Source organism: Varanus komodoensis, unplaced genomic scaffold (assembly GCF_004798865.1).
Source record: "Varanus komodoensis strain SLA01 unplaced genomic scaffold, ASM479886v1 scaffold18_3, whole genome shotgun sequence".
NCBI lineage: Eukaryota > Metazoa > Chordata > Lepidosauria > Squamata > Varanidae > Varanus > Varanus komodoensis.
Window position 1 is genome coordinate 12,417,630 of NW_025335549.1, and position 26,256 is coordinate 12,443,885.

The 26,256-nt window shown below is 46.9% G+C and overlaps 2 protein-coding genes across 5 annotated transcripts in view; one reads left to right on the plus strand and one right to left on the minus strand.

The window, feature by feature from the left end:
* SH3BGRL (SH3 domain binding glutamate rich protein like) overlaps positions 1-10,456 on the minus strand; it is a 26,953-nt gene extending 16,497 nt beyond the window's left edge. The window contains exon 1 of the mRNA XM_044427385.1: positions 10,077-10,456. Within this exon, the coding sequence (XP_044283320.1) occupies positions 10,077-10,121 (45 nt within the window). The 5' untranslated portion in view covers positions 10,122-10,456. The remainder of the gene's footprint in view (positions 1-10,076) is intronic.
* Positions 9,782-26,256, plus strand: part of HMGN5 (high mobility group nucleosome binding domain 5) — a 21,915-nt gene continuing 5,440 nt past the window's right edge. For 2 of the 4 annotated variants that reach the window (XM_044427386.1, XM_044427387.1), the window contains exons 1-5: positions 19,635-20,034; positions 21,656-21,685; positions 22,423-22,452; positions 24,005-24,055; positions 26,082-26,225. In XM_044427386.1, the coding sequence (XP_044283321.1) occupies positions 20,020-20,034; positions 21,656-21,685; positions 22,423-22,452; positions 24,005-24,055; positions 26,082-26,225 (270 nt within the window). In that variant the 5' untranslated portion in view covers positions 19,635-20,019. Of the gene's footprint in view, positions 9,833-10,887; positions 11,382-13,291; positions 13,352-19,634; positions 20,035-21,655; positions 21,686-22,422; positions 22,453-24,004; positions 24,056-26,081; positions 26,226-26,256 lie in introns of those variants that run through there. The other 2 variants (XM_044427388.1, XM_044427390.1) reach the window with 2 other exon arrangements.

Here is a 26,256-nt window from a genome sequence, read left to right on the forward strand (position 1 = left end):
CACAGCTCTAAAGATACATTTTCCTTTCAAATCACAGACAATTATAGTTTTAATCATGTGGAAAATGGCAGAAGTTCTGCTGTGATTTAGGTCCAGGAATATACAAGAGAAATATCCCCTCTCTTGAAAGTAATTGTGGAGCTTTATGTTCATATAAATACCGCTGGCTAAGGAGGGAGGTCTTGGTGCCCAAGTTGGCAGAGCCAAGCTGGGAGCAGCACTGAACCGTTTCCAGATGCCCACTCCTCTTACACATATTCCATGCAGAGGAGGGCTTCAGACGAGCCACCAATAATTTGAGGATGGCATCTTTGACTGGTGGGACCTCTGACATAATACAGTTGTGTCAGTGGACTGAAATGAAAGATCACAGTCTTCCCAGCTACTTAGTTCAAGGATGGAGCAGAAGGGGGCATGAACAGGAAATTTGCACAGGACTTTGAGCTGCCAAGGCCTCCATCTCAGAGCGTGGAAGCCAAACCTGCCACCTTGGAGCAGGCAGCAGATGCTGTAGAACTGGGGGAGGGGGAAGATGGGGGTGGCTTCTTACAGTCTGAGCCACAGGGCTCCGTGCCTGTGTCGAGCTGAGCTGGCTGCCCAGGTGGTAACTCTAGATGGGCAGTGTTTCCTAGGATTCCTTACTTTTCATATTTCAACCAGGATTGAACAGAGAAGCCCTTCAAACAAAGGAAACCTGGCCATCCTAGCTGGAAATATAACATGCTTGCCAAAAGAATAAAAGCAAAAAGGGACCTCTGTCCTACAGAGAGGTGAGAAAACAAGCCCTTCCCTTCAGTCTGATTCAGCTCCTCCCCTCCTGAGTCACCTTTGGCAGGTCACCTGCCACCTGGATGCATTAGATTTTAATGATTAAAAGGACAGGAGTGAGGCTGGAGCCAAAATGCTAGGCTCAATTCTTCCCCCTGCCTGGCTAAATTTCTGAGTTTTGAAGCTGGATAACTAACCGCATCCTTGTCTTTGAAATGTTAAGATCTAGAGCATTTCTTTAGACAGACAGGTGTGTATGTACCACCCACTTTTTGATTCTGCCAGTTGCAGATGTGCAATTCAGCAAGCCATGTTGGATGGTGTCTGCACAATCCTACAAAATCTAATTCAGAAGTAGGACCTGCTAAAAACAACAGCACAAACAGAACCAATATTGGCTTCCCCCGGGGCAAAACATACGTGGAAATGAACAATTAAAAAAAATGCAAAACTTTGTTCTACAAAACAAGCACATGGTTTGGCCTAAACCACTAATTTCCTTTCATCTGTCATGCAGTTCAAGAAACAAGTGCTCAGGTTTCCAAAGCATGCTTCCCAGTTGCCTTTTGTGCTCTTTTCTTAAATCGTAGCCATAACCCCAAATCTTGCCTTTGGGTAAGAAAAAGTCTTCCCCTTGGCACTTTCTGAAGTCAGCCCAACAATGTTTGACTTTTGCAGGTCCAGAAAAGGCTTTTGTCTAGTCCAAGATAAACACTAAGGAAACCTCCCTTGCTGCTTAACATGGGTTATCCATTAACTGCTGGAAAGTGCAGCAAAGGAACAGGAATGCAACTGTAAAGTTTCTTCTACTTAGCATTAGCCCCATCACACTCCACGGGTTCTGACTTGGGCCCATTTGGCCGCATTTATCTCCTTGTTTTGAATAGGAGTTGTTGGCATGGTTTCTGAATCAGCAGGAGTAGCCTGCTGTGGCAAAGCCAAGACTGGACCAGTTCACATGGACAGCCATTGTGGCCACCCTACAAATAGTCTACAATGGCTGGTTACCAGAACAGAAACTAAAAACAGAATTCAGCAGTTTTAGCATTGCATTTTCTAAAAAAAAAAAAAAAAAAAAAGCCAGCTCCACAGTCCTCATGACAGCATGGCTAGGCCACTTGGAAGTTCACAAGCAGTCCCTTGAGGGGGCGAGGAATGCATCTTCCAGACCTTGACTGGTGCATAGGCTTTTGGTCCCAGAATGCTCCTTCGGTCATAAAAGGGACACTGGGTCTGGGGACATTCCCGATGGGAAGTGCTGGGAATTGTGGTCCGGCACATCTGGAGAGCACATCTGGAGAGCACCAGATTGGGCGAGGACAGATGGCAGGTATACCTTTTGTACTGGCTCTCCTTAATTGCTCCTTTAGAAGGCAACAGGAAGTCTTAAATTGGCTACACTTTTTTGGCAGAAAAGTATGACTTAGTGGTTCGCAGACCTTGGCAGGCTGTCAGGAAAACAGAGAAAGAGAGAGAGTCTAAAGCCCGGGCCAAAATGTTTTGTACATCTTATGGAGTGCTCTGTTCTGTGCACTCAGCTGAAATACCAGAATCTATTTTCTTAACTGCCCATGAGGGACAAGAAGAAAGGAAGAGACGTGAAGAAGCAAATCCATGAAAGTTACCACAGGGACTATTTCAAAGAGCCCCAGGGCCCAGGGGTTCTCCAGCTGTGCCCCAGCTCAATCCAGCTGGCCTGTGGGAAGACTGAGGTACAGTGCCTATGCTCACACTTGATTTTTCTCCCTTCCTGTGGGCAAAGATTAAGGATGTTTTGACCAGGGCTGGATTACTGAACAGGCTAACATAGCCCATAATTTTCATAATATGGCACTGGAGCAGACCACTATTTTTCCTTAAAATACATCAGTTAAAGTTGCTCTTCCCAGCAGCCATGCCCTGGATCCGATGATCTGCTGGTTTGATGATCAAAGCCACCTCATGATTTCCTCTCCTTTCTTTATCTACCCTGTCTTCCCTAACCTGGTGCCCTCCAGAAGTGCTGAGCTACAACTCCTATCATCCCCAGCCATTGACTGGGAATGCTTTAGGAGTTACCCAGTCAGCTCTTGGCACCTTCCAAGGAAAACTGGAAACCAGGAATGGATAAGGAGATGGTGAAAACTGTTAGGAACCTGACATGAAACAGATCATTACAGATTATCTGTTGGCTAGTTTTGCTTTATGGAGGGTCAGCTCTCCATCTGTAAACACTAAAGCCTGCTCAGTCTTAGAAATAAACACTGAGATTCTTGCAGTTTAGTATCCACCTCCATTTCCGCACCATCCTATGTTTTTATACAATTGAAATCTCATGGTTAGCAATACCTTCCAACAGCAGAACTAAAAAAATGGCACTTTAAGGATGTTAAAAGCCTGGATTTCAACACAGCTGTTTGTTTAAGCTTGCCAGAAAACTATCAAATGTTTATAATAAACATGGATCCTTAAGGTCCAGCTGCTGCACATTTTGACACTGTTATTTTGCAGCTTATTGAGCGATGAATGCCTGTGATTAAAAATTACTTTACAGACCCAACCCCTAATTTAGGTATTTTTCAGACATGGCACCTCGTAGTATTTCACAGCTGACTTAACTGCAGGCAGAAGGGTTTTTGCTGCTCCGCTTCATTTAGCAAACTGTCTGAGGCCAGGCCTGGGTAGCCCTTGCCATCCTTTCCCACTGCACAGATGTGCAATGTGGATCGGGGCCACACTCGCTGCATGGGGACTGTATTTCCTTAGATAGCGGCATTAGCCCTGAAGCCTGAGAGAATCTGTCAAATGAGATTTGGTACCAGAGCAATCCTGTTCTATTTCCTCCCAAACCTCAGAGAAAATAAACATGCTGAGCTTAAGTCTGTCAATATTTAATCATTTTAAAAGCAGCACTTCTGGATCTAACAAGGACTTACCCATGTGAGCTTTAAAGGAATCTTGTGGCAGGCAAGATTAGCCCATTGCTGCTAAAGCACTGTGAAAACATGGCAACCACATCCAAGCAAAGAAAGATCTGGACCAGATGCAGATCTGTGGACAGGAGGACAACCAAACCCTGTGCCATCAGCTGGGCATCCCCTGCTTATTTTTAAATGTCCTTCATCATTGATCTGCTGGATTTGAGTCTTACATCATTTGACTGGGTAAAATACCCACCAAGTCAACAAATTAGGACTGTGTCCATAGTATATGATCGCAGAGGAGGAGGAGGAAGTTGCAAGGACCGGATAATGCTTTCAAATGGGCAGAGGCCTAAACAGCCCCAAAAAAGTCGATTAGTAAATTACAGATGGACTGTTTCCTGTTTGTTTGCTTCTTTGGTTTGCGCTGATGGTGGAGCACGGGATTTGCACATGGCTCAGTGACTGGAGGAGGACAGCATTTCTTTTCTCCATTTCAAGAGTAGCGGACACAGGCCAACAATAACCATTTTGCAGCACGTGAGAAAGATCTCACATAGAAAAACTACACAGACTATAGAGACTGATGTGTCCTGAGCTCTTTTCCTGTGTAAGGTTATTTTTTGGGTATTACGAATCAAGTAAGCAACTGTATGTGGAACGAAGCATCCGGGCAACTGCCAGCAGTCTTTCGTCTGTTCGAAGACGCCCTGGCCTGGTGGTACACAATGCCAACCCATGGTTTATGTAAGCCATGGTTTGCGGTCCTACCCAGTTTTATCTAGAACACAAGTGGCCAAACCATTTTCTCAATAAATGCCTTCCCCTTCACCCATCGTCCACCCTGTATCTTCCACCCAGCCAGCGCCATACAAAAATGGTACTGATGGGCAGCCAGTATCCACAACCTGACTGCGCTATCGTGGGCTGCCCTGCCATTCAAATTCGGGCCTGGTTCACATGTAATGGTAAGCCATGTTTTGTTGCCTAATCAGGGCTTGCCTGGCAATGACTGACCCAACCGTGGTTTCTTTTCTCAGTTCCTGAGTTGTTTCCCTGCTCCTTTGGCCATGTTCTCCCTCCTTCAATCCCAAACGTCTTAAATAACCCAGGAGTTCCTACCAAATGTTGTTGTTTCTTATGAACCAGGTCAGTGTCTTCACAATCCACTTTGGACCAATGAATGCATCTACCTTAATTTGTATCAGAAGGTGGGGAAGACAGAATGAGGGAGGTTTGTATTACTTCTCCAAAACACAGAGTGAAATAAGTGGAAAGATCCAACTTTTCTGGAGACCTCTGCACATTCTCTTTTACTTATTACATTTCTACTTTGCTCAATAGCCAAAACTTTCTGGGCTGATCACAAAAATTAAAACCACAAAACATCCCATGATGAAATGTAATATGAAACCTTTAGAAGTTCAGAAAGCCTATTTAAAAACACAGTAACTGACAGAAACACTGTAAAGATCTCAAAATACAGTATTTTTTTTTAAAAAGGACAACACTCAGATTTCAATCCTATCAGCTTATTCCCTAAACTCGGCAGTGGCTGATTATCTTACGAAGTGGAAGCAATCCCTGCCTTGCCTACTTAGTGCCTGGGGGATTGAACTAGACATGGTTTTTTAGCCCATCTAAATTTTTAGCCCCTCACTCACCAGATTGCCCCCTTTGTCCCCTCTCTGAACTCACTTTCCAAGCCAGCTACAAGGGGGCAGGGCAGGGGGAAGAGTTTAGAATGCCAAATCCCCCTTCCGAGGTTGGAGAATCACCTCTGACCACAGATGCAGGAATCCAAAGAGTTCTATGATCACAGGGATGCCAGGGATCATACTGTAGGTGCCAAACAAGCCTCTCTTGGGAGGACATTCCACAAACAAGGTGCCACCACCAAAAAGGCCTTCTTTTCAGTAGCTACCTGCCTCACCTGCTGAAGATGATCCACATACCAGAAGAATCTGGAGAAGTATAGGTTCTTGTCTCCTGGGTTCTTGAAAAAGTAGCTTTCAGCAAATTGCAGAAAACTCAGGGGAAACAAGACTTTGCAACTGGGGTCTCAGGCACAGCCTTTCACCATGCCTGGCTCTTTTCTGGCCAACTTTCCAACTGGAGAACTGCAATCTTACAGTGTAAGGTGGACCGATCCATACATAGTACCACCGAGTCACCAAGGATCTCCGAAAGAATAAGCCAAAGTCTTGGTGAAAGGTGTGGTTTTTGAGGACCTCAAGAGGGTGGAAGAGGGAGTCTGGAACCTCTTGTTCCTTTCTTTCTGCTAGTTATGCTACCTTTTTAGGTCAAATGTGAGCAATGTGTCATCATAATAATAATCTTATTATCTTAAGAGGAAATGCCCACATAGTGAACTTAGCCCTGCTAAAAAAAGAAAGAAAACATTCCTTAATTGCAGCCTTGGCTTGAAGGAGAGACCAGTTAGGTTTATGGCGGAGATTAACAAAATTGCCCTGCCAAAAACCACCCAAGGCAGTTCTGGCGGCACAGACTTCCTTTTGCCTAAGCGTGCATTCTCTATGCATTCATGTGTGCGTATGGCCATTCTCCCGAGCAAAGAGTTGTTACTGCAACCTGGCAGGTGCAAACTGAGCGAAGGACTCCTTGGTGGAGAGCTGGTACACACACATGCCCAGGGTTGCACTCATTCTGCAAGAAAGGCTTGTGCAAGCCCCCCTGCCAGGGCATCTCATGGATCCCCCCAGCCACAGTGGAGCTGCTGGCCAAGTAGTGAATGACTGATTGATTGATAAGACACCCCTGCAGGTTGTCTCATGAGCACCTTTGCAATAGGCTAGTTGGAGGAATCCAATACACAGTGGAACCCTTCAGACAATCCAGTTCCATGCAGGTGATGTTGTATGACTGTTCATGGGAACCTGTTGTGTATTTGGTTGTGTAGCTGCACAGAACCAGCGGAGGGAAGCATCAAGCAGCAGATTTAGTTAAGAGACTGCTGTTTGCACCTGGATGGATCCATGAGAAACCACACCGAGAAGCTTTTTAGCAAAAAAGGTAAAAAGGTTTCGATAACCCCAATCAAGCCATGTATCATGTGCATGAAGAAGACAGGTTGGTGTCTCACTGCTGGTCAGCTTGGTTCAGTGTTAGCCGGTTAGCTTAGAAGTAGAGAGGAGGACATGATTTTGGGGTGAGGTGGTGGGGGGGACAGATCTTGTGACTCTTTTGCCTTTGCAAATGAGGTGGACAGACTCCTTTTGTCCAGTGAATTAAGCCTTTCACTCCCTCTGGTTCATGGACAGAAGCATGCAGCGTTCATGCAGGCGATGTTACATATACCCAACAAAAGTTGCATGTAAGGTGCTTCTAAGGCAGGCTTCCCCAGCCTTGTGCTTTCGAGACACGTTGGGACGACAGCAACCAGAATGTCTAGTCAATGGCCCTGCTAGATGGGAATTCTGGCAGTTGCAGTTCAGATGCCTCTGAAGGCCACCAGGTTGGTACTCTAAGGGAAACATCGCATCTGTTCCCTGTCTAAATTATAGCAGAGATGCCTGCCGAGGCAGGAAGACCCAGCTTAGAATGGGTCAGATCATGAGCCCATGAAGTCCAATACTGTTGACTCTGATTAGCAGTTCCTCTCCGGGGGCTTTAACTTCACCTGCTACCTAGTCATCCTTTACCTGGAGACACCAAGAATCAAATGTGGGGGCAAAACAGGGGGCCCTACCACTGAGCTGGGGCAGTTCCCAGAGCTCTTCCAGATGTCAGTCTGGGATCTTGTGCCTCAGCTGCATCCTGGCCTTTTAACTGGAAATGTCACCAGGGACTGTCTGCCTACACCAGCTTATTCTACTTCTGCCTGGTGGAGACTGAAGCAGTTGCTTCAGGAGATGATGGCTTCTGGAAAAATTTCCTATGCAAATTGAGCTAATTTGCCTCAGGTGATTTGCATAGGGAAAATCTGTCTGAGTCAGAAAATATTTAGATGCCCTAGTGTGATTTAATTTAGCGTGTTTATTTTACTTGCATTTAGTAAACAACAAAACTAAAAAGAAAAATGCTCTATTTTTTGAGCCAGCTCAGCACTGCTGTTGGGCCTGAAATATTTGAGTGTGGCAGGGGAATTGAAGTACAGTTAATGTTATTTTATATAGATATTTGAACTGGAGTACATGCATAGATTTTGAAAAGTATCATTTGCTTCCTTACAATATATGACTTAAGAAAACAACCAAAGGTACTGAAAAGTGTTAACATACTAACAAACTTTAGCAACTGTGTGCATGACTTGCTGACAACCGCTTCTCTGTTTCAACGGAATTCAGCTGCTGGGGCACCCCAGTTTTGCTGTCACAGTTTCTTAGTTCCCTTTCACCCCAAGATGCAGATATATTTCAATAATGCATGCATTCATATATTTCTTTGCAATTATTAGCTGAAAAAATATTAATTGCCAGTTTGAAGCAGGCAATATTCCATTTCCCACTGAATACAGTCAAATTTGCTGAAATTAGCAAGACAAATCATCACCCCAGATGTGCCTGCGACAGCCCGTTGGCGTGTAGGCTGAGCTCAGGGAGTCTTGGTTTCGCAGCCCTAGAACAGCAGTGGTGGCAGATGGGTGGCCAAGCCCCACCTTCTGGTCCTTTCTTCAAGAAGCTGGGCTGAAGGGGGAACATGGGATTTCCCCACGTAATCCTCACAGCGGTTTGGTGAGGTCAGGTGAGAGACAGACAGCGGCCCACAGCTATCATCCCCACTTGGTGGCCCGGGCTTTCTCACCACTTAAGTCTCTCACCCAGCCAGTCCAATGCACTGGTCTTCCCAGTGGTCTGGATGCACCAGGACGCAAGACTGACTGGCAACACTGCTCTCTCCCAGGCCACCTGGGGGAAGCGCACTCCTGAAGCACAGGAACATCCCTGAACATCCAGATGTTTGTCTGGATGGTGAAAATGAAAAGAAAAACCAACCCACTGCTCAGTTTCTAAACCTGAGAAGAGATTGGGGCGTTTTAAAATTTCAAGCAGCAAGCTCTTTGTTTTCGTACTCAAGCCTAACAAATAGCATTAAGTGGATTAAATGAAAGCCTACCGCTCAGGTAATTGCCATAAAATAAAAGGTGAACGTGCAAGCGGGTTTCTTCCCTGAATGGTCCCTCACCCAGCACAGAAAAGGCACGGAAGTGAATGGTAGGTGTAGGTGGTCGATGCACTGAATGTGGACACATGTGTTCCAGATAGTTGATAGGTTCTGGGGCTGCAGGTAGATGTGATGCTTGCCAGGCCAGGCCATGAAGGTGCTGCAGCCTCCGTGAGTCACCAAATGTGGCAGAAAGCTAACCTTTCCATTCTACGCCTGAGCTATTTTTGTAAAGCCATTAGTGAGAAACTCGCCAGGGTCCCACTCAGTCATTTAATGCAAAACGGGGTGTGGGTGGGGGAACTTAATGTGATTCAGCAATGAGCCAGCAAAAGCAGTCCTGAATAGCAGAACTCAGTCCTGGGGCAGGCCGAGCAATGCAGACTGCTGGGCACCCACACCGGAGCGCTCTCTGCACTTGCAAAACCGAATGCATGATTGCAAGTCAATTCCTCCAAAAGCAATGCCAGACTGGCTCCTAAGCTGTGATTCGGAAGAGCAGGCATTGGTCATTTCGGCGGCAGACTAAGCTTGCAATCCCGTACCCCTTCACCCAGGAGTAACCCCTGGGTAAGTGAGCAAATAGTCCAATGGGCCGTGTTTACACACTCGGGCTGCGATTCCACTGAGCCCAAGGTGGGATTACTCCCATTATGCACACGTAAGATTTTGCAGCCGCGGCTTTCCTGGAAAAAGGGCCCATCCGTGCCCAAAAACTGAGGCCAGGGGAAGGCTGCACTGCTCATACTGCCTTCGATGGGAGGAAGCCCTTCGCCCCCGCCCCCGCGTAGAACTGACTTGTGCGCAAAAATGCAACGGAGGCCGCTGCGAGTGTGACTTCCGAGGAGCCACAATGAAATATTATCTTGTGCCTAGGGCGCTGCCTTCACTGTGGCTTCTTTAAAGCCCATTCATAAGATTTCGGAGATGCTGGATCGGGCCGGAGGGGTCCATCGACGCCGGCAGCCTGCTCCCCCGGAGGCCAACGAAACGCAAGTCAGGAAAGGGCCGCCCTTAAATGTGTATTGTCGTGTGTAAAGGTACGCACAGAAAGCACCCCCCTCCCCATTTGGGGGAATGCCTGGAATGTGGAAGATGGCACGGAGGCAGGCGGGGAAGGAAGGAAGGGAGGAAGAAAGGGAGGAAGGAAGGGGGCCGGAAGGCGGGAGGCTCTGCGCTGGCAACTTTCCTCCAGTGCGAATAGGGGAAAGTTTAGGCGCGCCGCTGCTGGGGAAGAGGGAAGGGGGAGGTGGGAAGGCGCCGCTCGCTCGCCCCCTGCCTTACCGCCGTGGAGCCGGACGAAGTGGCGATGTAGACCTTGATCACCATCCTGGCGAGCGACGCTTCCGTGCGAGGCGGGCGGAGCAGGAGCGCGAACAGCCCCACAAGCGGGCAAGAGGCGCGGACGCAGGATGGAGAGCGGGCGGGCGGAGCGCGCGGCGCGGACGCGAGACGGCGCGCCCCCTCCTCCTCCTCCTCCTCTTCCTCCTCCTCCTTCTGCGGCTGCTGCTGCGGCGGCGACTCGCGCGGGGAGCTTCCAGCCCCGGAAGGAGCCGGGGCGAGCACGTTCGCGGCGCGGAGTCGCCGCGGGGGCGGAGAGGGCGAAGGCAGCGCCGGCGCCGCGCCAAGTGCGGCGGGCGCCCAGAGGCAGGAACGGCGCGGCTCGCTGCGGGATCGCGGCCACGGGAGCAGCGCTCTTCCTGCGGCCGGCGCGCGGGGTCCTCGCTTTTGTGGGTGGCTTCCTTCAGGAAAGAAAGGGGGGTCGTTTTGTTCAGAGAGCGCCGCCTTCCCTCCTCCCCCCCCCCCCCGTTGCCTTTGTGATATGCTTGACTTCAAGTCTCAGCTCCGACCAAGCTAAGCTAAGCTAAGCTACTGATCAGGCATTGCAGCGATTCTCAACTCGCCAGGCGCGGGCGAGCTTTGGAGATGTCCCGAGCGCTTTGTCAGACAAGATGTTAGGAAAGGGAAGGCGGGCGGGCGGAGGCGTCTCCAGGCATGGCTGGAACGGGGCCGTGAAGAGGAGGGGGTCTGGTTTGCCTGGCGCGTGGGGAGTGGGGCAGGTTTCGCTAGAGCCCAAATGGGTCCAGAGTGGCAATAAAGGAGAACAGAGGTGATCCCAAAGGGCTTTGATCCCGAGGACGACTGAGCAAGCGTAGCAGCCGCGGGATACAGGGAGAGGGCCGCTTTTGGATCTGCTCAGGTTAAAGGATAGGGGACAGACTCTGGGAAGAAACAGCAGCTTCTCCCAGTGGACAAGCGTTAACTGGGATCCACCAGGGAGTGGATTGGGAGTGACCAACGCGGTGGCCAAATTTGCTGCCAACGTCCAATTGCTGAGAGTGGTTAAAACAAAAAAGGAATTGTGAAGTGTTCTGAAAGGATCTCCCCAAACTGGGAGAATGAACTCCAGAATGGCAAATACAGTTGGTGACTCATGCCGGGGCGAAAAATTCTCCCTGCACACCTAAGCTGCTGGGATCTGAGCCAGGGGTGACTGACCTAGGAAGAGAAAGGGCAGCCCTGTGTGGAAGAAGGGAGAGCGTTATTCTCCTCCTCTCACGCCTATCCTTGCCACAACAACCTTGTGAGGTAGGCTGGGCTGACAGTCTGTGGCTGGCCGGTGTGCTCTGTGGCTGAGCAGGGACTAGAACCCAGGTCCCCTGAGTCCCAGACCTGCACATTTAACCACTACACCACGTAAACACACACACACACACACACACACACACACACAATGTGCACCAATATATACAATTATGTGGTCCTTTATGGCCCACATAGCGCTTTGCATGTACAATAAAGTTCTAGATAAGGACGTTATAGTTCTTTGTATAACTGGTATGTCATTATGTGCCATCAAGTCATCTTGGACCTGTGGCGACCCAGTGGATGAAACCCTTCCAGAACGTCCTGCTCAGCCCTTCCAAGCTCAAGTCTGTGGCTTCCTTTGTGGATTCAATCCATCTCATACTTGGTCTTCCTTTTCGTCTTCTGTCTTCGACTGTCTACTCCGGGGAGACTTCCCTTCTTGTGTGCCTGAAGTATGACTGCCTTGGTTTGGTCATTTTTGCCTCTAGGAAAAGGTCTGGCTTGTTTTGATCCAGGATACATTGGTCTTTCTGCTGGGCCAGCGTATTCTCAAAGCTCCCACCCAGCAGCATGTCACAAATGCAGCTGCTTACTGCCTGTCCAGGAAGCTTTCTTCATTGCCCAGGTTTCACACCCGTACATCGCGATGGGGATACAATGGATGATCCTGACCTCAAGCTCCAATAAAATGTCCTTCCACTTGATGATCTTCTCTAGTCCCTTCATTGCTGCCCTTCCAACTCCCAGTCTTTTCAGATTTCGTGGCCACAGTCTCCCCTTGCATTGAGACTGAGTTTCTTTATTTCTTCATTATTAATAATAAAGTTCTGCAACTGTTCTGGAGTCGTGATTTTTGTGTCGTAATGTTCAGTGGCAGCCCTGCCTCTGCTCATTCTTCTTTCATCAGGAGTGATCCAAGTCATTGCTGCTTTCTGCCAGCACAATGGTATCATCCGCATGTCTTAAATTCCTGATGTACCTGCCATCGATTTTCACTCCTTCCTCTGCTCCTTATCCCATTTTTCTTATGATTTTTTTCTGTATGCAGATTTAACAGGCAGGGAGATAAAACACACTCTTGTCTGACACCTTTGCCTATAAGAAAGCATTCCTTTTCTGCATATTCTTTCCTCACAGTAGCTTCTTGTCCATGATTCAGGTTACATAGCAGGACAATCAAGGACTGAGGTGCCCCCCCACCCATTTTTTTCAGGACCATCCATAGCTTCTTTGCAAAGGCCCCAGCACTTCCGTTGTCAAGCGACTGCTCTTTTTAGGAGTCCTTACATGTGCCTTACATGTTAATCTATCTCAGAAAGGATAATGGCACTTTGGTGATGTTTTATTCAGTGAAAGTGATTGTTTTGAGTATATTGGACACCACAATATCTTTTTGATAAGGGCTTAATTGAATCAATCAGTTACTGGAAGTATAATGCTTCTCTTCCTATTATGTTTTGACATTGACCAAAAGGAGCTTCCTTTTGGGAAAAGGTATTAATTTGGATAAATTTTCTGGCAGCTAGTTTTTTAATATTTAAGGATACACATTTTATTTTGCATGACATAGTCATCTCTTGGAAAGTAAAGTAAATGGGTTTTTAGGCCCTTCTGACAGCCACGAGACTAATGTAACATTGGAAGGAACATTGGTTTGTTTATTATATTTGTATTTTATTTATTTATTTATTTATTTTTATTAAAACATTTTTATGCTGCTCCATTCGCCAAAGCCTCGGGTGGCTTACAACAGTAAGTTAAAATAATTATAATATAAAACAAAAATATAAACATTAAATTAAAAATACAAAAATACAGTATAAAATAAGCCACCCTGGCCAGATAAAATCCAATAATATTAACAGTTAATAATATTTGTATCCTCTTTTTTTTTTTTTTTTTTTTTACAGAACTCGAGGCAGCTTACATAATTCTCCTCTCAAGCTTATCCTGCAATCTCAACCATGTGGGTAAGGCTAGTTTTAGAGTCTGTGACTGGCCCAGAGTCACCCGGTGGGCTGAGGGGGGTCCAGAACCCAGATCAATGGGGCCCAGTCCCACATTCATCCTCACGCCCCTTAAGATCTATGGGAGAAGCCCTGCTCTGGAACCCTCTCTAAGAGAGGTAAAAAGGTCATCAACCCAGAGGAGGGCCTTCTCTGCTGTGGTGCCCAGACTCTGGGATGTACTCCCCAGAGAGGTATGCCTGGCGCCGAGTTTATACTCTTTCCGGCGCCAGGCCAAAACCTGTTTGTTTAAACAACATTTTAAGCTTTAATAGGTTTTAAGTTTAGTCGCTCTGTTTGTGATTTATTGTTTTGTTCTGTTTTATTATTTATTGCAATTGTTGTTTTAATTGTCTTTTTAAATATTGTAAGCCGTCCTGAGATCTTGTATAATAGGATGGCATACAAACGCTTTTAATGATGATGATGATGATGATGATGATGATGATATTTATTTATTTATTAAAACAATTTTATGCCGCCCCATTCGCCGAAGCCTCGGGGCGGCTCACAACAATAAATTAAGACAATAACAATTAAAATATATACATTAGAATAAAATAAGCCACCCTGGCCAGATAAAATTCAATAGTATTAACATTTAAATATAATATAATATAATAATTCTTAACTACTGCACCACATTTGAAAGATTCAACTTTTGAATGGGTGGACTTTACGCATAATTTACACATTCATAAATATATGGATATTAGGGTCCCTTCCCCTGACAGTTGTGCATAATTATTTTTAGCAGCAGTAATATTTTCCCTATATATTAATGTATAGGAATATGCAACATGCTCTTGAACAATGCAGAAAATAGCATGTGGGCTCTTGGAGTGGCAACGGTGTGCGTCCACACAGGGCATCACTCTCCAACTGAACAGAGACACCTGCTGGAGCAGCTGAGAGCTTCGGGAGTGCCTGCATTAGGAAGGCAATTAGAATGGCTAATTGGTTTAACTGAGAAACAGAAAACTTCACAGCAGTTTAGCAACTGGGTGGGCGTGCATGTACACTTCTGACACCTGAACTATAAATAAGACAGTCGATCTATTTTATTCCATTTTGCCTTAAATTAACACAATTAGATTTAGCTAGCCAAATGCTTCCCAGACAAGTTAAGGTAAAATGTGTCAGATGCCTTGTGTTGTGGAACTTCCACTCATCGCTACCTGCACTCAGATACTGCGTATACACAGATTTCCCCGTTATGCTCCTTGCATGTTCCTCTGCTTTGCTCTGCCTTGCATTCTGCTCCTGAATTTTAGTCACACTAGGATTTCTGTGATTAATTCAGGACTGAATCATGCTGCTTCATGGCATTTCCGTGTGTCCCTCATAAACACAGATGATGCACATCGACAGAGTGCCACAAAGAAGCGGTTTGGATGCGATGGTTTGCATGGTGGCAGCAAGATTCCTTCTGCTATCTTGGCTCTAATAATAAAGGATCGACACCTTTGACATGGATGCACTTTGTGATTTTGGATGTACCCCTTGTAAAATCCAGTTGATCTTTCAGGATCCAGACTTCACAAAGAATTATTGCATTATAGAACAGTAGAGTAGGAAGGGGCCAAAGGGCCACTGAGTCCAACCCCTGTTCAGTGCAGGACTCCCAATCAAACCATCCTTCTCCGATGGCTGTCCAGCTGCATCTTCAATGCCTCCAATGTGGGAGGGCCCACCACCTCCCTAGGTCATGTCACAGCATTCTAACAGTCAGGATTGTCCCCTAATGTTCAGCTGCTACCTGACTTGCTGTAATTTGAGTCCAGTGTTCTGTGACTTGTACTCTGGGGTGACTGAGAAGAGCTCTTGGCCTTCCTCTTTGTGACAACATTTCACGTATTTGAAGACTGATATTAAACCCCCCCCCACACACACACCGCCTTCTCTTCTCAAGGCCAAACCTGCCCAGTTCTTTTGATCTCTACTCATAGGGCTTTGTTTCCAGTCCCCCGATCATCGTTATTGCCCTACTCTGGACCCTTTCCAGCTTGTCTCCTTCTTTCTTAAACTGTGGTGCCCAGACCTGCTCCCGGTTCTCCAGATGAGGCTTAACCAGTGCTGAGTAAAGAGGAACTTGTACTCTACATGATTTGGAAGTGATACTCCTCTAAATGCAGCCTAAAATAGAATTTCTCCTTTATTCAGGCACATTGCATTGTTGACTTTTTCTTTTCTTTTTCCACTTAGTTTTCCCCCTATTGTCTCCTTCCTTGTAACCCACTACTGGTATGACTCTATTGTTGACCTTCAGGGAAGACAGGAGAAAGCAGCGGTTGTTATAACAGGCCCAGTCAGGGACAATCAAAAAGGAAGCAGAAAGAAGACTCCGCAGTGGTGGTGACCTGCAACGTCTGTGCAATGTTGGGTTTTTGTTTTTTGTTTGTTTTGTTTTGCCTGAGGACAGCCTACATGTGCAACAAATGCAAGCTAACAGCCCTGTTGGAAAAGAGAGCACTAGAGCGGTGAGTAACCACCCTGGAGTAAATATGAGAAGATTTAGACAGAGCAGTAACTTTGCAACAGTTGTACAGAAACTAGAAGTACAGCAGCAAGCTGAGGAAGAGGAGATCCCAGAGGGAAGGGCACATGAGGGGAAAACTTCCTGGAAAAGGTGACGGGAGCAGAAGAGCTAGAAGGTAGTCAGCACCCATGGAAGCCGTGGAGTTATGGAACCGGTTTGAGTTACTCAGGGATGAGACTGGAAGGCAGCCTGCTGTGGAAGAACTGCAAGTCCTCCCGTGCAACACTGAGCAAGAGGCTGAAGGTCAGTCAAGTGGTGGCAACAATACTAAGGCCTGCAAGAACAAGTAGAGTATTGGTTGTGGGAGAGTCCCTGCTGCGTGGGATGGAAACACCTGCATGCCAAGAAGACTGCGGAATCATCAGGTCTGCTTTCTCCCTGGAGGACAGATTCGTGAAAGACTGCTCATAAGTCTGCAGACATGTGTCCCTTCCTTCTTATGCATGTGGGAACAAAGACCTTGGCAAGCAGAGCTTGGCTTTGAAGAAATCATGTCAGACTTCAGGGAGGAAGGTTAAGAACTTTGGGGTCCAAATCATTTTCTCTTCAGTCCTTCCAGTTCTTGGAAGAGGACTAGACAGGGAAAGAAAAAGCCTCCAGGTGAACGCCTGCCTGGCTAGGAAGGTGGTGCCAACACGAGAGATTTGGATTCTGGGACCACGGGCTACACGGGCTTCTGGGACTGCGGGCAAGGGATGGATGGCACCTTAAAAGGACTGGAAAGAAGGTGTTTTGCCACAGCATGAAGGAGCCTGTCTTGAGGGCTGTATACTGAATCCTATTGGGGAGGGAGACATCGACTTGGGCGTAACAACAGGCCAAGGCCTACACATCACAACAACTCTAACAGTGCCTAGTAACAATCTTCCACAAACGCAGGAAGTAAGCTAGAGTAGAATGCATGTAATTTTCAATGTCTATATACTAGTGCCCAGAATAAGGGAAACAGGCAGCATGGCCTGGCATCCTGAATACAGAAAGATGAATACAGCCTGGTAAGTGTAACTGAAAGGGGGAAAAAAATTGAGAACTACAGACCAGTCAGTCTGAAATCCCTGCAAAAATTCTGGAGCATATAAGAAAGCACTCAGTCGGCAAACAAGAAACCAAATGCATTGTTACAAGAGGTGGGATGCTTGGCTCTGCAATACTGCAAGTGAGAAGGATCCTATTTTAGCCTCCACTAATAGATGCATCACATCCAAATCAAGCCAAGTGCCAGTTCCTGTACTCAGCACCAGCTAGGCTTCATCTGCAGTACTGTGTCCGTTTACAAAAGATGCAGACAAGCTGGGAAGGGCTCGGAGGAGAGCAACAAGGGTTCTCTGGAGGCTGGAAACAAAGTCCTATGGGTAGCGATTGAAAGAACTGTGCATATTTAGACTTTGAGGAGAAGACTGAGGGGAGATATGCTAGCCCTCTTCGAGTACTTGAAGGGTTGCCACAAAGAGAAAGGCCAGGATGTCTTCTCAGTCATCTCAGAGTGCAGGACATAGAACAATGTGCTCAAGTTACAAGAAGCCAGGTTCTGGCTGAACATCAGGAAGAAATTAGAACAGTATGACACTGGAACCAGTTACCTAGGGAGGTTGTCGGCTCTCCCACACTAGAGGCACTCAAGTTGCAGCTGGACAGCCATCTGAGAAGGATGGTTTAACTTGGAGTCCTGCTCTGAGCAGGGGATTGGACTCAGTGGCTTTCTGGCCTCTTCCAACCCTGCTATTCTATCTGCAACTATTGGAGCCGCAGTTTAATACATGTAGATGAGCCCTGTGAAAGCGGAGGAGTTTGGTGTGTTTTCCCTGTAAATATGGTGTATGAGGATCTGTGCTCTGTATCTATATTTTTGTGCAGTAACAGTGCCAATGACTGGCAGATCTTTGGCTCATTCAATGGAGGAAGATGAGCTCTGAGGCTGGATGGTGGCTTGGGTGGTTTCCTTGAAGTATCACATGACATTTTGAAGATCCATTTTTGATTTACTAAACCCAGCTTTTACCTTCTTCTACAGTGCTACCAAGTTACAAATCTATGAATCCATGATTTGGTCAATGATGGCAGGCATGCTTAGGGATTTGGTAATGACTTGGAAGAATTCCTTTGTAAAACTATGAGGATCCATGGCTCAGATCAATGTTTTTGGATTGTGGCGGTGCCTCTGGGTGTAAGATCTGGAATGTTTATGATTCTGTCCAGGGAGGCATATGTGTATTCTGGATCCATTGCTGGATTCAGGGATTTTCCTTGTAAAACCCCTGAAGATTCGTAAAGATCCATGCCTCGGATCCACGTTTTTTTCTGCTACGGCGGTGCCAGTAAATTCCAGTTCTGTGATTTCTGTGGTTTAATTCATAAAAACTGGTGTGCTTTGAGACATTTTATCTGGAACAATGCGTATCCTCAAGGAAAACTTTCAGTGTCAGTATCAGTTCCATCATGGTCACAATTTGCACCATGGACAGGCGTGTTCCGCAGCTGCATGGTTTGGAATCTTTGCCTGCAAAGATCACAATAGCCCCAAAAGATACGTACTTTGGATCCAGTCAGGGACCTGGTATCTGCGAGTGCCAGGTCCCTGATTTTTATTGTTCAGTCTATGGAGGTATGAATTTTCTGTAATTTGATTGCAGTTTGCAGAGTTCCCTTCTAAAAATCATGTGCAATCACGAGGATCCATGCCTTGGATGCATGGTTTTGTGGGGCCAGTCTCAGATCTGTGATTTTTATAATTCTGTCAGTGATTTGGCTGTAGTTTGGTGTCCCCTTATCCTATGAAATAAGTAACATTTTTTTAAAAAATGGAGCCTGCTTTTATTTTCTTGTTTGTTACCAGTTCTTTTAATCCTATGCACTTCTTCTTCAAAGGTAGTCTGCAATCCTAAACACGGGAAAAAGTTCAAATTCGTTCCGTGGAGTGGAGGTTAGAAAGCTGCAAGCGTGTCTGTTATTCTGCCCGGGATGCAGGCAGCACGCTCCAAGGCGACCGACTCTGCGTCGGTCCCCCCAGATCCTTCCCCTACCGATTCACATTCCACGGGGAGGGCACGCCACGCGGGGAGGCCCCCTTGCCCAGCCCCACTTCCGAGAGGAAAAGCACGGATCTAGCCGAGCGGCGCGAAGCGCTCGGCCTTGTGCTGCGCAAGGTCAACCAAGCCCCGGGCCCGGGCGCCCCGCGCGTCTCCCCCCGCGCCGGCCGCCTCTGCGGAAGAACGGACGGTGCCCGGGCAGCCATGTTGCGGGTGCTCCGGCGAAGGCCTGGCGTGTGCAGCACGCCGCGCGTGCACACGCCCACCCTTGCCCCAGATCCTCCCGGGTTAACTTTCAGGGAAGTTTCTGCCCTCGCGGGCGGGGCGGGGGGGTCGCGCCGGCCGCCTTGCACTTGCGAAAGCGGGCGGCGGGGAGCTGGGCGCTCCGCGAGCGCGCGCGCTGCGCAGACGGGCGTGCCCGGGGGCGGACGCTGCCCCGCGGACGCGCACAAAGGGCGGGTGGGTGGGCGAGGAGGAGGGCGGCGGGGGCGGCCCCGCGGGGGGGACGCGCCCCGCCGCCCGCCGCGGGAAGGCTCCGGGAAGCGCCCGCAAGCGCCGCTCGCCTGCGCAGGCGGCCGCTCGGCCCTCTTTCCCCGTCGGCGCGCGCGCGCGGGCGAGTCCCGCCTCTCGCCCGGGCCCCGCAGCGCCCGCCTTCGTTTTTCCCTGCGCGGCGCTGCCATTGGCAGGGGGGCGCGTCACTCACGGCCCGAGACCCGTCTCGCGCTCCTCATTCATGCAGTTTGGTTGAGTGTTGGTGTATTTTACTGTTTGCAATAAGTGGGGGGGATTTTTTTTTTATTTTTTGTGTGACGGTGGTGGTGGCTCAGTTTCTGCTGCTGCAATTAACTCTTGGTCGTTTATACAGTTTTGCAAACAGACGGCAGTATATACTTTTATATACATATATATTTTAATCCAAGCCTTTGTAAAAACAACCGTATTTGTTTTGCGCGCGGTGCTTTTTCTTTCCTTTTCTTGGGAGGGAAGGGGTGGCTGTTTCATTTTTTTTTTCCTTTTCAAATACACGTTTCTCTCCTTGTTTTGCAATCAACTATTAAGGTGCAACTATGCCCAAAAGAAAGGTAAGGAAGCAAACAAAAATATGGTGGTGGGAGTATCGGAGGGAGGAAAGCGTTATCAAGCCCGTTTGAAGGGGGGAGGAGGGAGGATTAAAAAAAAAAAAAGCCTTGATTTGCGCGCGCGCTCGCGCCAGTTTGTTGGGTGGGGGTCGCATTTAATATGTCTGCATGTCGTAAAGTGAAGCCGAAGCTCGACGAAGAGGCACTTCGGAAAGGCGATCGGGGCATGCCAAGGACCAAGCCGAATAGTTTCGGGCTGTGTCGCTTGGGAAGGTGGCTGGGGGATGTCTCCATGCTGGATTACAAACAGCCATAGAGCCGCGCGGTGCCCTTATGGAGATCGCAGGCAGGGCGCTGGAGCTTCTGCCTGCTTCCCCCTCCCGCCCTCTTCCCCCAGTCCCCGAAGCAAGCCCTCCCGAGGCGGCCCCCGGCCGAACCCTTCCACGGGCGTGCGCTGGGAGCGTTCCAGCAGCAACCATGGCTTGCAAGATTTGGGTTCTTTCTCCAGCCTTTGCCTTTGTTCTTTTTTTTTTTTGGTCCTTCCTCTTACTTCTTGTCATACCAGATGGTTGTGCAATGGTGATCGGAGCCATTAGGCGGCGCAGAGTTTTGAAACTGGCCTTGCGGGGAAAAGAGCCTTGACATAGGATTCCGATCGTCCTGCTGAGCAGAAGTTGGTGGGAGGAGATGAGATTTCCTCTCTCCTCTCCGTAAGCTCCTTTTCTGCCTATAGATGAGCGAGGGGATGCTCTGCGCAATGATGCTTTGATTAACTTGTGCAATTAGGCGGAGAGAGGGGGGGATTTTATTGGAGAAAAACGTGATGTAGTTTGCAGGCATTTTCACTAGGGGAGGGAGCGCTTGGATCCTGTGCGCTCGGAGCCTCCGTTATCCCCCCTACCCAAATCCAAGCTGAATTCGTGCTTTCGCCGGAGAACGACTCCGTGGGATCTGCCCAGATATGCTGAACGTGTCCGCGCCCTTGCAAAACAAATCAGACAAAAAACCCAACTCGCAACCACCTTGTTGTTCCAAGTAATTTGGCGGGAATCTTCCTTTTTTAATTTTTTTAAAGGGGGCTGGGACGCTTTGGACGCGATGACGTATAACAAGCTCCCGGAGTATTGCTGGATTTGTAGTCTCGGAGCTTGGAGGCGAGTTTAGAACAGAGTAAAAGGCCTGAGCTGCGGGGAAAACGCAGTTGAGTGGGAAGGGATTGATCGGTTAATGTTTTGCATGCATTTTGCACCTTCTGATTGGCACATAGATTTCTAGTCGGGTCAAGTGCACAGGGAAAGCTGGATGGCAGTTGAGCATTAAAGCATGCAAGTTCAGACTGCCAGATCTAAATAGTAGAACAAGAAAGGAAATACATCTGTGCTGAGTCTGGAGTTACCGTGCTTGCTTTTTCTGTATTGGCTCTCATGCTGCATGCAAAACAAGTCGGAGATGACACCGGTGGTTACTTTTGAACTTCATACTCAAAACAGTGGCTCTCGGTTCCTTGTTGAAGAGGGCCTTCCATTTTGGCAAGTGCATTGAGTTCCAAAGTCTTTTGGCATACATTTACGTTAATGAAACTGAGACGAAACGAATCGCTCACATCTTGTTTGTTTTTAACCAGGCTGCAGCTGAAGGTGAGGTGAAGGAGGAGGTACGTTTTCTGTATACTATTATAAAAGTTATATTCCGGCTCGTCACAGAGAATCTTTACTCATGCCAGAGATTTTGCTTCATTGCTCTTGCATAGGTCATGCAAAGCCATGAGTTGATCACAAACGGGTTTATCACCCAAATTTCCCACCACAGCTTTGCAAGAATGGAGCTAGCTGGTGTGTGTGTGTGTGTTGTGTGTGCAAACACACACATGCAAAAGATTGCACTGCTGTAATAACTCACTGTCTCTTTGCCCTGGTCTTTATGGGGGCAAACATGACTAGAACATCTGGTTTAGGTAACATCTTGCATGGCATAGTGCCACACTTCTATAGATCGGTGAGTATTGGGTAGTCCTGGAGAATATTAAGGATACATGTGAATATCAACATCTGTTCCCAGTCCAGAGCATTTTGAGAACTGAACTTTACCATGTATGTAAAGTGCTTTGTGAGCATATTAATTTTGAGCCACTTCTTTGGCCAGAGCTGTCCTGTGTACAGGTAAAATGGTAACCATTTCTACAATGGTAAAAAATGGTAACCATTTGATACTATGATGCAACCTTACGTGGTTCACGTTTGTTTGGAAATAAACCTCAGCAAACTTTGTTGGATATACCCTCAAATTAAATATGCAGATAATGGAAGGCTTAATTTTTTACTATTTCATATTCTGTGAATTTTTAAGGAAGCTCAGCTTCAGCTTTATTAACTTACCTTTCCTTTTATGCAGCCAAAGAGACGATCAGCTAGACTATCTGCTGTGAGTAAATCTTGCATTTCTTTTATTCCATGTTATATTTCCAGTAAATGGCTTGAGAATCTTCACACTTAGGTGCCGATTGCACCTGCAAGACTGAGTGGTACCGCAGTAGGATGTTCCCTGGGAATTGCTGCAGTAGACCTAAACCTAGAAGTGAACCTCCGAACCTGGTTCAGAGCTCACTTTTATCGTGAATGCCGTGCATGGTCCTGGGGAGGCTCCGCACATCACAGAGAAGGCTGCTGTGGAAAACAGCATCTCCACCTGGAGGTCTCCCTCGCAGGCTCATTCCAGCTTGTAGCATGCCCTGATGCCACTGTGCTGGGCAGTTCCTTCTCCTCTGCAGTAGCAGCCATTCAAGTAGCACAGGAATGGGAAAATGCACAAAGTTGCCAGAAATCTTATTTATGCCAAGAGTTCCATTCTTTCTGTATCAACTAGGATGCAGTGCAGTGACAAATTAGAATAAACAATCCAACAATTTGAAACAATCTGAAATGGTATACATCTGATTGCAACAAGATAGCAGAAAAACAGCCAAAAGCTAAAACAGTTTTAAAAGGCAACATATCTTGAAGAAACATTCTGAAATACAACCAATTTCCACCATGTATCTAAAAGTGGGCAGTGAATAGGCCAGACAGATGAAGCTCTCCTCCTCCTCCTCCTCCTGTTTTTGTCTGGTTTTATTATCTGTTTTAGCTGTCCCTATTTTTAAAAATATTTTTTCTGATTTTATGACATTGTATTGTATTTTTATCATAGGTTTTTATGTAAACTGCCTATGACTCTGGGGCAGTATAGAAATGAAATAAACAAATTCTGGACATCACACCCGAAAAGGCTGTATCTTATGTGCCAACAGAAACATAACGCAGGATCTCTGAAATGGAATAAAATGCTGAGGTTCACCTGGGAGGAGGCTGTCCTTAAGGTCTAGGGAAATTCACACAGTAGTCCCTGAGTCTGCTTTCTGTTTAACGTTTCTGGTAGCGGCATGTTCTCTAGGGCACACCTCAAAATGAGCCAAGATTTGTTTAATGCAGCACCCGGTGCAGGACTTCTTGAACTCAGTAGGGCTTCCTGAACAGGCCGTGCACCGTGCTCCGTATGGGACCTCCACTTGATTTCAGTAGGGCCTGAGCAGGAGAAGTCTTTGGGATTATGTCTAGTTTTATATATAATGAGTATTTAAATAGAAGAAGTCACCCCCTTTGGCAGAGTAAGTCATATCTTGCACCCGAAAAGCTACCTTTTGAGCCTGGTATTAAATGCGTACGTTGTACATGTACTTCCTTTGCTTTGCTACTCATTTACTTCCTATATTCCTCTTTGTTAATTATAGGAAGGCCAAAAATAGCCTCTGGAAGACCCATCACTGGAGAGTCTCTAGACATTGCCTGTGTATTAGATGCCCATCTGCACAAGCAGAAGGGCTGAAAGAAATGTTTGTTTTAAAGGAGAGGTGCAGGCTTCTGAGCTTGCTAGGCTAGGACCTCTCTGTTCTTTTTATGCTTCACCAGCCTTACACATCTGTCTGCTTCTCTTGCAGAAACCTGCTCCACCTAAACCAGAGCCAAAGCCCAAAAAGGCAGCAGCCAAGGTAAATGGAGCACAAGCCTAACATACATGTAACGGTTCAGACTTATTCCTCCGATGTTACTTGATTTTCTCTCTCCCTGTTTTATTTACTCCATTTAAGTTTATCTTATTTTTACTTTGCTTGCTTGTGTAAAAGTGCATGTGCACAGATGCTACAGATACAGCACCAAGGAATATTACATACCTTATGTCATATAAAGTTCCCTAGCATCCAGACATATGGGATTTTCCCAGGCCTGGTGTAATTCATGCACAACATAACTAGTCTACAACAGTGGGTAGTTTTTCGGCTCTTGGATACCTCTGCTGCTGGTCATGTGGCAGACATGCCACCGTGAGCATGACTGTCTCAACCTCTTTCTTCTGAGGATTCTGCTTCCACTGTGCTGAATATGTGTGATCAGTCTTTGATTTCATCCACTCGGGATTCTTTCTCCAGCTGCTCTCGAGCTGTCTCCTCCTTGCTTTATTTCTCTCAGTGCTGGAGTGTGCTGCAGAGTGGTACAAAAAGGCATCCTGGAACACTCCTGTCAACTGTTCTGGTTGTTTCTACATTCTACAGATCAACCAGGTTTTCAACAGAAGGGTCAGCCATATCAGCTGGAAACCTCCCCAGAGCCCTCTGGAAACCATTCCTTCCAGGAGTGGACCATCTTGATAGGTCTACCATCATTGCAGAGGGAAAAAGCTGCCCTTAAGTCTTTACTTCAGAAGGGGATGAGCTGACTACAACAGTTGGACTGAGTCAAAGTCCCACATTTTCATAGCAGCATCTCCATGGACAATTGAGAAAGGCCCAGTCTAGCATATGCCCTGCTACATGTGTTGGGCCAGTGACATGCTGTAACAGCTCCATGATGGTCATGGAGATGACGAAGGCCTGATCCACCAGAGACAAGGTACCCGTAGCATAAAAGCCGACATGCCCTAGAACCAGCAGTCTGGGTAACCTCAAGGGCACACCCAGGACTTCTGTCAGCTCAGAGAGGGAGACTACGGAGCAGTAGGCTGAGCAGTACCCAACAGAGTCCCCAGTCTGTCCTATTGGCCAAAATCACTGAGTGCATTTAAAATATTATAAACAACGTGCCCAAATTAATTTTGAAGTATTCAAGCTCCAGCAGAATCTGCTAAGCACGAAATATATCTTAGCCAATTAACAGTGCTGCAGTTAACGTGGAAGGCAGCAGCAGTTTCTTCGTTGTTGGCAACAAAGTTTTGCAATTCTGTAGCCATGATTTTTGTTGATACTCAGCAGCAGTCCTGCTTTCGCACTTTCTTCTTTCCCTTTCATCAGGGGACCTCTCCATTCATTTCTGTTGACAGAACAGTAGTATGTTGCCATCTGCATAACTTAATTTTATTGACGTGTCTGCCACCAGTTTTCACTCCTTCTCATTCTAATCCAGTTTTTCTTATGATTTTTTTCCCTGCATACTGATCAGACAGACAGGGAGATAAAATATCCTTGCCTGATGCCTATGGGAAACTATTCTGTCTCTCCCTATTCTGCCCTCGGAGTAGCTGCTTGTTCACAGACGAGCATTTTGAAAAGGCACGCCATGCTTGTTTTCTGTAGCCGTACCACTGAATACTTCCACCTTGGAATTCTGCCACTTCATTTTGTTTGTAGAGCAGAAATACTGGCTGGGGATTGCTGAGAGACATAGGGATTTTTTCTGCCTGGACTTCCATAGGACAGTGCCTTTGTTATAAGCATTTTACGGTGTGCTTGAGTCCTTCCATGAACGTGAAAGACATGCAGGACTTTCCTTTTAACGCAAGATACATGAACAGGGAATTTAAGCAGTTGTTTTAAAGGGGAGTCGGTATTATCCCATCAGTGGTAGTTTTGTCTTTAATTTGGCACTTCATGGTATGGTCATAAAGATAGAAATATTTGCCCAAGCTATGGCTGAGAGAAGCTTTAGACAATTTTATTTGAGTCTTAAGTTCCTTGTTATTTAAAAGGATCGATGATAAATTGTAAATGGTTGCTACCAGTTTTTGATGTTATTCCTTAACAGAAAGAAAAAGGTGCAAATGATAAGAAGGAAGAGAAAAAAGTGGCAGCAAAGGGGAAGAAGGGTGCCAAAGGAAAAGATGAAACTAAACAAGAAGACGCTAAAGAAGAAAACCACTCTGAGAATGGAGATACCAAAACTAATGAGGTAGTAACTGCCCCGCAGTTCTGAGAACCAT